Source organism: Carcharhinus amblyrhynchos, chromosome 15, assembly GCF_965287045.1.
Source record: "Carcharhinus amblyrhynchos chromosome 15, sCarAmb.v2.hapA, whole genome shotgun sequence".
NCBI classification, from domain to species: domain Eukaryota; kingdom Metazoa; phylum Chordata; class Chondrichthyes; order Carcharhiniformes; family Carcharhinidae; genus Carcharhinus; species Carcharhinus amblyrhynchos.
Window position 1 is genome coordinate 77351099 of NC_137338.1, and position 11978 is coordinate 77363076.

Sequence of the window (11978 nt, forward strand, 5' to 3'; positions counted from 1 at the left end):
ATACAGAGTAAAGCTCCCTCTACACTGTCCCCCATCAAACACTGATAGCCAAGTTCTGCACACATGAGGACGGTCTCAACAGGGATCTTGGGTTCATGTCGCACTATCTGTAACCCCCGAGACTTGCCTGGGTTTGCAAAACCTCACTTACTGTACTGTCTGAAGACAATACACATGGCGGAGGTGATAGTGGATGCCTTGGTGGTTATTTTCCAGACGTCGCTGGATTCCGGGGAAGTGCCGGAAGATTGGAAAACGGCTAATGTTACGCCGTTGTTTAAGAAGGGTGCCAGGCAAAAGGCGGGGAATTATAGGCTGGTTAGTTTAACGTCTGTGGTAGGTAAAATGTTAGAATCCGTCATTAAGGAGGAAATTGCGAGGCATCTTGAAGGCAATTGCTTGATAGAGCGGACGCAGCACGGTTTCATTAAAGGGAAGTCGTGTCTGACAAATTTACTGGAGTTCTATGAGGATGTGTCTAGGGCGGTGGATAGAGGAGAGCCGGTGGATGTGGTCTTTCTGGATTTTCAGAAGGCATTTGACAAAGTACCTCACAAGAGGTTATTGCAGAAGGTCGAGGGACATGGAGTTGGGGGTAGGGTGTTAGCGTGGATAGAGGATTGGTTGTCAAATAGGAGGCAGAGAGTGGGGGTCAACGGGTGCTATTCGGATTGGCGGATGGTGACTAGTGGAGTGCCCCAGGGGTCGGTGCTGGGGCCTCAGCTTTTTACCATTTATAGAGATGATCTGGAGGAGGGGACCGAGTGTAGGGTGTCGAAATTTGCTGATGACACCAAGATTGGGGGAACGGCAAATTGTGCGGAGGGTGTGGAGAGTCTGCAGAAGGATCTAGATAGGCTGGGCGAATGGGCCAGGAAATGGCAAATGGAATTTAATGTTGACAAGTGTGAGGTGGTCCACTTTGGTAGGAATAATGGTAGGAAGGACTATTACTTACGTGGCGAAAAACTGCAGCAGGCGACGGTGCAGAGGGACCTCGGGGTCCTTGTGCATGAGTCGCAAAAATCCAGCTTGCAGGTGCAGCAGGTGGTCAGGAAGGCGAATGGGATGCTGGCCTTCATAGCGAGGGGGATTGAATATAAAAGTAGGGAGGTCTTGCTGCAGCTGTGTAGGGCATTGGTGAGGCCGCAGCTGGAGTACTGTGTGCAGTTTTGGGCGCCGCACCTGCGCAAAGATATTTTGGCCTTGGAGGGAGTGCAGAGGAGGTTTACTAGGCTGATACCGGAGTTGAGGGGGTTGAGCTATGAGGAGAGGCTGAATAAACTGGGCTTGTACTCGTTAGAGTTTAGAAGAATGAGGGGAGATCTCATTGAGACGTATAAGATGATGAATGGGATGGATAGGATAGAGGTGGAGAGACTCTTCCCGCTCAAAAAAGACAGTAGGACTAGGGGGCACAGCCTCAAGATAGAGGGGGGGCGGTTTAGAACGGAGTTGAGGAAGAACTTCTTCACTCAAAGGGTGGTGAATCTCTGGAATTCTCTGCCCGTTGAAGTGGTGGAGGCTGCCTCGCTAAATATTTTTAAGACGCGGGTTAATGGGTTTTTGATAAGAGAGGGGATTAAGGGTTATGGGGAGAGGGCGGGAAGGTGGAACTGAGCCACGACAAATCAGCCATGATCTTATTGAATGGCGGGGCAGGTTCGAAGGGCTAGATGGTCTACTCCTGCTCCTATTTCTTATGTTCTTATCTCTTTAACCTGTGCTCAGTGCTCCGTCCACTCACATTGTTAGCCACTTTAAGACTGGAATAGCAGGTTAGGTGTAAAGATTCACATTCTAATCAGTAATCTGTAAACTGTCTGTGCTGTTATATGGTCTATCCGAGGCCAGAACTCTCCATTCACCTGATGAAGAGGGAAACCTCGAAAGCTTGTGAGCTTACTATCAAATAAATCGGTTGGACTTAAACCTGATGTTGCCAGACTTCTTAACCAACAAACACTCCCAGGAGAGGTACAGCATGGGGTTTTTACAGAGTAAAACTCCTTCTACACTGTCCCCATTAAACACTCTCAGGACAGGTACAGCACGGGGTTAGATACAGAGTAAAGCTCCCTCTGCACTGTCCCCATCAAACACTCCCAGGACCGGTTGGGTATAGTGCGAAGCTGTCTCTCTCCTTCTCTATCTAGTCTGATTCCCTGTGACCTCTCTCTCCCTTGCAGGTGAACCGACCTCTGACCATGAAGAAAGACGGCATCCAGACCCGCAACAGGAAAGTCTCCAACAAGGCCAAGAAGATGAAGAAGCCGCAGGAGCAGTATGGCGAGCTGGCCAAGGCCCTGGGTGAGGAGGGACCTCCCTTCACCCTGAGCCCCACCACCTTCCAGAGCCACATGACCTCAGTGGGGCACATGGTGCCATACTCCCATGGCCCACACCTCCTGCCTGCCCCCACCGCCCTGCACCCACAGGCAAGCCTGACCTACAGCCATCACCCCGCAACCAGCATCGTGTCGGCCCTGGGCTGAGGACCCTCCGTCAGAGCGAGGGTGGCCGGCAGGGGGTGGAGGGGGGAGGGGGAGGTGAGGGGAGAGGGGGGAGTCCCTGATACAAGGCGACATCTGTAAACTCTGCTCAACAGAAACCCACATGGGGGCGAAGGTGGTGGCTTCACACTTTCTCGTATCTGCAATGTTCTCCTCAGTAAGAACTCAGCCTGAAGCGTTCTGTCTACCATGACTTTATCCGAGGTTCCAAGCCCAGCCTACCCATGCAGAGATTTTATAGACATACTCACACATATATATATAATTTTTCTCTCAAATTTATATGTGAATCAATGACTTTATATCTTGCTAATGCTTGCTCAGTGGACCAAATTTTCACTAGCGCTTCCTGAGAGAAGATGGATATCCTTTACTTTTTTCTGGAAAACACATTTGCCGTGTTCATCCGTACAACGGAACCAGCGACTTGACCTCGTTTCTCTTCTTGAATTTTAATCTCTGTTCCGTCACCTTCTGGTCTCTGCTTTACACCATCTCTGATCCCCCCTACCCCCGCCACTCCCTCCCCGCCCCAGTGCATTCTCCACAGCAACACTTCGAACTCCCAGCTTCTCCTCTCCCTCAACTCCACCTCGATCAATCATGGCCGCCTCTGAGATTTGGTATTCTTCGTATTGTATCGGACCTGATGAGTAGGAGAGGCAAAGCTTCAACGGGATGTGTCATTTTGGGATTTTTGTTCGCTTTCACTCGTGCTCGACCCCGCTTCATTTTTTCTCGTGGGAGAAAAGCTCAGCTGCAAATTGCGTCAGGAAGAACGGATCTAAGATGCGGCTGTTGTCTCTTGACTGGGATTTTATTTGCTGCATTTTATTTGGTGACTCTGCAAATGTGCTTAACATGGTGACTGATGCCAGGGAGGGGCTGTTCTGTGTAAATCCTGTTTAATCGGAATAATGTGTGATCTCTTTTTTTGTTCTGTCATTGCTGTCTATGTTATTATCAGTCTGCGCCAAAACACCAAGAACTAGGAGCAGGAGAATGCCATGCAGCCCCTCACGTCTGCCCTCCACAAAACCATGTCTGGTCTGATTGCCTCCTCAACTCCATTTTTCTGTCTGTCCTCCTCCCACCATAACCTCCGCCCCAACCAATCAAAAATTGAGCCGCAATCCCTACTTCTGTCTTAGGGTGGCTGGGGGGGGGGGTTTGCGAATTCCACAGACTGACCACCCTCTGAGAGAAGAAATTCCTCCTCATCTTCGTCTTCAATGGGAGACACCCCTCATTCTCAAACTGTTCCCCCCGCCCAACAGTTCTGGATTCCTCCCCACAAGGGAAGGAAACATCCGCTCAGCTTCCATCCTGTCAAACCCACCATCCTCGCCAGGAATCTGAGATGTTTCAATAAGATCCTCTCTCATTCTTCTAAACTCCAATGGGTTCAGGCCTTGACTTGCTCAACTTTTTCCTCATAAGACAAAAACCCCCCTTCACCCCAGAAATTGGCCCAGTGAACATTCTTTGAACGGTTTCCGATGCGAGTAGATCCCTCCTTCAGTAAGGTTGAGGAGACCAGAACTGTTTGCAGTACTCCAGCTGCAGAAACACCAACTCCCTGTACAGTTGGAGCGAGACTTCCTGACTTTTCCATTCCGTCTCCACTCCCTCCACCGCCCCCCCGCCCCTCCAGCACTCCCTCGCGATAAAGGACAACATTCCATTTGCCTTCCTAACCATTCACTGTGGCTGCACACTCACTGTTTGCGATTTGTACATTCAGACACCCAAAACCCTCCACACCTCGGATTCTGTGGTTTCCCTTCATTCCAGCAGCTTCTGTCTGTTCCAACTAGCCTGCCAAAGTGGACAGGTTCTCCTTTTCCCTCTTGCTCCCTCTGCAAGTTACGGCTGTCCTCAGCCCTGGGTATGCCCCCGTTCTCCTGTTGCCTCAGATGTAGCGGGTGCTCCCTGGCTCCGCGCTCCCCCACCCCTCTCTCCACAGCATCACCTGAGTTCAGGATTGAGACTCATCCCTTCCATCCGCTGCTCTTAAAGTCAGTCTTTCCCTGGAGGCCTTTGGGGACATGGCACACCTCACTGTTGCCCCAACACTAGTTACAGCCTGAGCTCAGTGTCAACAAGATAGGATGAGGCCACTCGGTCCATCATGTCTGCGTCAACACTTCGAGAGAGCTATTAAAATTAGTCCCACACACTCTCCCTCTCTCTTTGTCTATCTCTCTCCTATAATCATAGAATGTATGGCACAGAGTCAGGCTCTTCAGCCCAAACTGGTTCATGCCGACCAGAAAGCCCATCTAAACTAACCCCATTTGCCTGCATTTGGCCCATATCCCTTTAAACTTTCCCTATCCATGTATCTGTCCATATACTTTTTAAGTGTTATCAATGTCCCTGCTTCAACCACTTCCTCTGGCAGCTCATTCCACATAAGCACCACCCACTGTGTAAAAAAAATACTCCTCAGGTTCCCATTAATACTTTCCCTTCTTAAACCTATGTCCTCTAGTTCTCGATTCCCCAACTCTGGGAAAAAGACAGTGTATTCACCCTATCCGTGCCCCTCATGATTTTATACATTTCAATAAGATCACCCCTCAGTCTCCAATGCTCCAAAAACGTCCTATTCAATCTCTCCCTATAACTCAGTCCCTTGAGTCCTGGCAACATCCTTATAAATCTCTTCTGCACTCTCTCCAGTTTAATAACATCTTTCCAATAGCAAGGCTACCAAAACTGAACACAATGCTCCAGGTGCAGTCTCACCAATATCCCATACAACTGCAACGTAACTTCCCAACTTCGAAAGTTAAAGTTTGTTTAAAGTTTATTTATTAGTCACAAGTAAGGCTTACATTAACACTGCGATGAAGTCACTGTGAAGTTCCCCTCGTCACCACACGCCAGCATCTGTTCGGGTCAATACACCTAACTGGCACGTCTTTCAGAATGTGGGAGGAAACCCGCGCAGACATGGGGAGAATGTGCAGACTCCACACAGACAGTGACTCAAGCTGGGAATCGAACCCAGGTCCTTGGCACTGTGAGGCAGCAGTGCTAACCACTGCGCCATTGTGCCGCCCCATCATTAGTCATAAATAGGCTTACATTAACACTGCAATGAAGTTACTGTGAAAATCCCCTAGTCGCACACTCCAGCGCCTATTTGGGTACACAGAGGGAGAATTTAGTACGGCCAATGCACCTAACCACATATGGGAGGAAACTGGAGCACCCGGAGGAAACCCACACAGACATGGGGAGAACGTGCAGACTCCACACAGACAGTGACCCAAGGCAGGAATTGAACCCAGGTCCCTGGCGCTGTGCGGCAGCAGTGCTAACCACTGTGCCACCGAGCCACCCGGAGTAAGTTCTATACTTAATGCCCTGACTGATGAAGGCTGGCATGTCAAAAGCCTTCTTCACTGCCCTATCTACCTGTGACACTACCTTTAGAGAACTGTGCACCTGAATTCCAAGGTCCCTCGGTTCCATGCTATTCTCTAAGGTCCTACCATTCACTGTGAGAGACCCACCTTGATTTCACTTTCCAAATTGCAACACCTCACACTTCCTTGGCCCACTTCCCCAGTTGATCAAGATCCTGCTGCAATTTTTGATAACCTTCTTTACTGTCTACAACACCACCTATCTTATTGTCAACGGCAAACTTCCCACGCCTTGTTCATTCTTCTCTAAATCGTTAATAACAAATAGCGCTGGGCCCAGCACTGACCCCTGAGGCACACCGCTCATCACAGTCTGACAAGAACCCTTTCACCATAACCCTCTGCTTTCTACCATCAAGCCAATTGGATATCCAATTGGCCAACTCTCCCTGGATTCCATGTGATCCCAGATTTTCTCCCCCACCAAACCCACCCCCCCCCCCGATGCATCCCAGCAAACTGTACCCCTGCAATTATGTATCCAATTCCTCCCCACCTCCCCCCCAACCCAACTCCTCTTCAAGGGTGAATCTGCCTCCAATGCCCTGTTGATAGAAGCTAAGGTTCCTCGCACTCTCCCCTTCTCTCTCCCTCCCAGTCCTGGAGGCAAATGAAGGAAGTACTAGGACGAGTGGTTTGGGGGGGTTGCTGCCATCGAACAGAAGACCCTGGGGCTATTTAGAGAGCTCTGCCTCTGCTCTCAGGAGGAACCCAGCCCACAGTCCTGAGGCTGCCCAGATCCAATACGATCATGGGTCCCAGCCGCTGCTCTTAAAGTCAGTCTGCCCCCGCAGGCCTGTACAGCCATGGTTGCTCCTCACTGCTGCTCCACCACCACTTACAACCTGATGTACACTCTCCCACCCATGCAACCCCTAACCCACCCAACAAGCTGCTCACACCTCTGCCGTCAGGGAAACAGGGAGGCTGTAGCCATCCTCCTCCCACCTCCTGTGGTCTCCCACATGCCCTGCGTGCTCAGTGCGAGACACCGAGGGCCCATGGGTGCTGTCGCGGCCCGAGGGTGATGCACACTCACGTTCTAAGCGGGTCGCTGTCGGTCAACATGTTTGAAGTATCTTGTGTGATGGAGAATGTGTATTTGGCAATGTTTTATTGTATAGATGGTGGTCAGGTCTGACTTACACCTCCAACTATTATCCATCTGTATGTATTAGACACCCAACCCGTTGGATATTGAACCCTCTCCCACACCTCTCTCAGTATCTCCAAACACACTGGCTGATAGGATAGACGTTCCTGTCAGATTTTCTTCCCCGCCCTTAGTTGCTCTATCCACTTCTACAAGCAATTAAGTAATTGTCAGTTGCATATTTGTATATTGCTGTGTAATTTAGATCCCTCAACCACACCCAACCCTTAGCACCACCCCGACCACCTTCAACAATACATGGTTCAATAACTGACTGTTTCATATTAAGGGTGAACTTGCCTCTTCCTGGGGATGCCTCGAAACTCTTCCCTCCCCTTCCCGTTCCCCCTACTCAAGCTCCTTCTACACTGTCCCCATCAAACATTGATGTGGAGATGCCGGCGCTGGACTAGTGTAAACACAGTAAGAAGTCTCACAACACCAGTTTAAAGTCCAACCAATTTATTTGATAAATAAACACTCAAACACTCCCAGGACATGTACACACGGGGTTAGATACAGAGTAAAGCTCCCTCTACACGGTCCCCATCAAACACTCCCAGGACAGGTACAACACGGGGTTAGATACAGAGTAAAGCTCCCTCTACACTGTCCCCATCAAACACTCCCAGGACACGTACAGCACGGGGTTAGATACAGAGTGAAGCTCCCTCTACACTGTCCCCATCAAACATTCCCAAGTCAGGTACAACACAGGGTTAGACACAGAGTAAAGCTCCCTCTACACTGTCCCCATCAGACACTCCCGGGACAGGTACAGCACGGGATTAGATACAGAGTAAAGCTCCCTCTACACTGTCCCCATCAAACACTCCCAGAACAGGTATAGCACGGGGTTAATTAGAGTAAAGCTCCCTCCACACTGTCCTCATCAGTCCCATGACAGGTACAGCCTGGAGTTAGATACGGAGTAAAGCTCCCTCTACACTGTTCCCATCAAACACTCTCAGGACAGGTACAGCATGGGATTAGATACAGAATAAACTCCCTTAATACCGTCCCCATCAAACACTCCCAGGACAGGTACAGCACTTGGTTAGATACAGAGTAAAGCTCCCTCTACACTGTCCCCATCAAACATTTTCAGGACAGGTACAGCACAGGGTTAGATACAGAGTAAAGCTCCCTCTGCACTGTTCCCATCAAACACTCCTCGGACACGTACGACACAGGGTTAGATACAGAGTAAAGCTCCCTCTAATATGGCCTTTCCTCCTCCAGCCCCTACACCCCTCCCTGTCTCTGTAACCTCCTCCAGCACCTTCAAACCTCCATATCCTCCTTCAAACCTCCATATCTCTGTAACCACCCCCTCCAGTCCTCCCTATGTCTGTAACCTCCTCCAGCCCCTACAACCCTCCCTATCTCTGTAACCTCCTCAGCCCCTACAACTTTCCCTATCTCTGTAAACTCCTCAGCCCCTACAACCCTCTCTATCTCTGTAAATTCCTCTAGATCCCTATCTCTGTAGCCTCCTCCAGTCCATGCAAACCTCTCCATCTCTGAAACTTTCTTCAGCCCCTACAACTATCCCTATCTCTGTAATCTCCTCCTGCCACCACACCCTCCATCTCTGTAACCTCCTCCAGCCCCTACAACCCTCCTTAAATCTGTAACGTCCTCCAGCCTCTACAACCATCCCTATCTCTTTAACCTCCTCCAGCCCCTACAACAATCCCCTCTCTTTAACCTCCTCCAGCCCCTACAACCCTCCCTATCTCTGTAACCTCCAGAATTCTCCAAGATCTCTGTGCTCCTCCAAATCCGGCCTCTTGAGCATCCCCAGATTCCTATCATTGCATCAATGGCAGCTGCACCTTTAGCTGCCTGGGGGGCCCTAAGCTCTGTTTCTCTCTGTAGGTCTCACTCTCTGTCTCTCACTCTCTCTTTCTTCATCTTTAAGATGCTCCTTAAAAGCCGACCTCTTGCACCGAGCTTTTGTTGCCTGTCCCTCTATCTCCTGATGGGTCACGGGGTCTAATACTTTGTGATGAGTTGGTATGGAGGGGAGGGGAAATGTTGGAGGAGGTGCTACAGGAATGCAAGTTGTTGTTAGAGTGTCTGTCTCCCTCCTCCTGCTCCCTGGATCTATGGAGAAGATGGGAAGTCCCCTCCATCTTCACGCTAACCCGCGTACTTGTGGACTAGACAACAAGCCTCTGGTGCAATACTTGGCCAAGCTTGTTGAAGCTAGTCTTACTGTGAATTCATGCACACTGTCCGTTGATATCTCAATGTTCTATCTGGTTGTGATGTAGCCAGGGAGTGCCTTGCCTCTAAACTGCATTCTCATCATGCAGGCCAGAGGAAACCGGGTGGACTAGAGATAATGAGAGAGCGGATGTTGTCCCTGTTGTGTGACTTCTTCATCGTACAGTCAATCTCCAGAGAGCTTTGTTCCTGAATATGCCTCTGTGGTTCCTTCTATATTAAGACAAGCTGTTGGGTTTCAAGATAAATGCCATTTTTGACCTTCCATGTAGCAGGCTGCATCCTCCTCCCAGTTCAGTCCCATTGTACACAATACCAATCCCAAACCCCTTCCCGTTCACTCCCACTATACACAATCCCAATCCCAAACCCCTTCCCGTTCACTCCCATTATACACAACCCCAATCCCAAACCCCTTCCCGTTCACTCCCACTGTTTACAATGCCAAACCCCTTCCCGTTTACTCCCACTGTACACAATCCCAATGGACCCAAACCCCTTCCCATTCACTCCCACTGTGTACAATCCCAAACCCCTTACCGTTCACTCCCACTATACACAATCCCAATGGACCCAAACTCCTTCCCATTTGCTCCCACTGTACACAATCCCAAACCCCTTCCCATTCGCTCCCACTGTACACAATCCCAAACCCCTCCTCATTCACTCCCACTGTACACAATCCCAAACCCCTTATCATTCACTCCTACTGTACACAATCCCAATCCCAAACCCCTACCTATTCACTCCCACTGTACACAATCCCAATCCCCTTCCTGTTCACTCCCACTGCACAGAATCCCAATCCCAAATCCCTCCCCATTCATTCCCATTGTACACTATCCCATCCCCTTCCCATTCACTCCCACTGTACACAATCCCATTCCCTTCCTGTTCACTTCCACTGTATGCAATCCCAATGGACCTAAATCTCCTCCCATTAAATCTAATATATTCAGTGAGCTGCAGCCCTCACTGCTGTCTGGGGTGGGGGGTTGGGGGGGGTCCACAGACTGACCACCCTCTGACAGAAGAAATTCCTCCCCATCTCTAGAATGGGAGGCCCCCTCATTCTCAAACTGTGTCCCCCACAGTTCTAGATCCCCCCACGAGGGGGGGGACATCCTCTCAGCATCCACCCTGTCAAACCACCCCCTCAGAATCCACGATGTTTCAATAAGATCCCCTCTCATTCTTCTAAACTCCAATGGGTTCAGGCCCCGACCTGCTCAACCTTTTCCTCATAAGGCAAAACCCCCCCTTCGCCCCAGGAATAGGCCCAGTGAACCTTCTCTGAATGGCCTCTGATGTGAGTAGATCCCTCCTTAAGTGAGAGTAAGTGATATGTGGATCCATCCCCTGTCTACTGCACCCTCTGTAGTGTTAGGGTGTAGCATAGAAAAGGTTAATGTGGGATTGCCTTCACTGTGAGGTGAAGAATCACATGACCCAAGCCCAGTTGGCAGTCTTTGTACTGGACAGAGATGTATGCAGAGGCAAGCACGGAGACAGCTCTTGGCTTAGATCTTGTATAGATGTTACAATAAACTTACTGTTAAAATTGCACAAGAGTCGGAACCTCGTCATGAGAGTGACGACACAGAACTCGACATCTTACAAACACCAGATCCTCGCCTGCCACCCTTCTGAAACAACCATTGAGGATCCGTCTCACAAAAGATCATCCTCAACTTCCATGCTACGCACTCCAACAGTCCCTCCACACCCCACCGCCCCCTCCACATCCCACCACGCCCTCCACCATCCTTGCAATTCATCGCTCCTCCCCCATCTCCAAACATCCTCCTTTCTACTTCTGATTTTCATCACGTGTTTGCACTTGGGAGGGTGTGTGGGGAGTGGAGGGATGGGGGGATACGACTATGGCCTGCTCCTCATTGCCTCCCCCCCCCAGGAAGATGGCGATGGTGAGGCTGACGCTCGTCACCCTGTTATGCTGCCTCTGTTGTGTGGAGAAAGTTGCTGTTGGTAATTAGCAAAGGGTTTGCTCCAGGATTTGAACCTCGGAAGCCCTATAGGGGTGGGATGCGTGGGTATGTGAGAAGGTCCATGGACATGGTGGCAGAAAAGTGGGTTTTTTTTTGTTTCCTTTCTCTGCCCCCCACAACTTTGACTCGACAATTGCCTTCCAGAAACTTTGCAGTCTTAACCCTTGCCTTGCGGTTGAGCATTGGACAAAGTACAGTCTCTCTCTGACCTAGAATCAGAGAATTCCTGCAGTATAGAAGGAGGCCATTCGGCCCATTGAGCCTGCACCAACAACAATTCCGCCGAGGCCATATCACTGTAACCCTGTTTATTTTATCCTGCTAATCCCCCTGACACTAGGGGCAATTTAGCATGGCCAATCCACCTAACCCACACATCCCTGGAGACTAAGGAGCAATTTAGCATGGCCGATTCCCCTAACCTACACATCTTTAGGCACTAAGGGGCAATTTAGCATGGCCAATCCACCTAACCTACACATCTTTAGGCACTAAGGGGCAATTTAGCATGGCCAATCTATCTAACCTACACATCTTTGGACACTAAGGGGCAATTTATCACGGTCAATCCACCTAACCTGCACATCTTTGGAGAGTGGGAGGAAACTGGAGCACCCGGAGGAAACCCACGCAG

At 50.0% G+C, this 11978-nt stretch overlaps 1 protein-coding gene across 2 annotated transcripts in view; it reads left to right on the plus strand.

Moving 5' to 3' along the window:
* Positions 1 to 2516, plus strand: part of LOC145353026 (GATA-binding factor 2-like) — a 28952-nt gene extending 26436 nt beyond the window's left edge. For both annotated transcript variants that reach the window (XM_080203333.1, XM_080203334.1), the window contains one exon: positions 2190 to 2516. In XM_080203333.1, coding sequence (XP_080059459.1) covers positions 2190 to 2495 — 306 coding nt within the window. In that variant the 3' untranslated portion in view covers positions 2496 to 2516. The remainder of the gene's footprint in view (positions 1 to 2189) is intronic.
* Positions 2517 to 11978: the final 9462 nt, after the last annotated feature.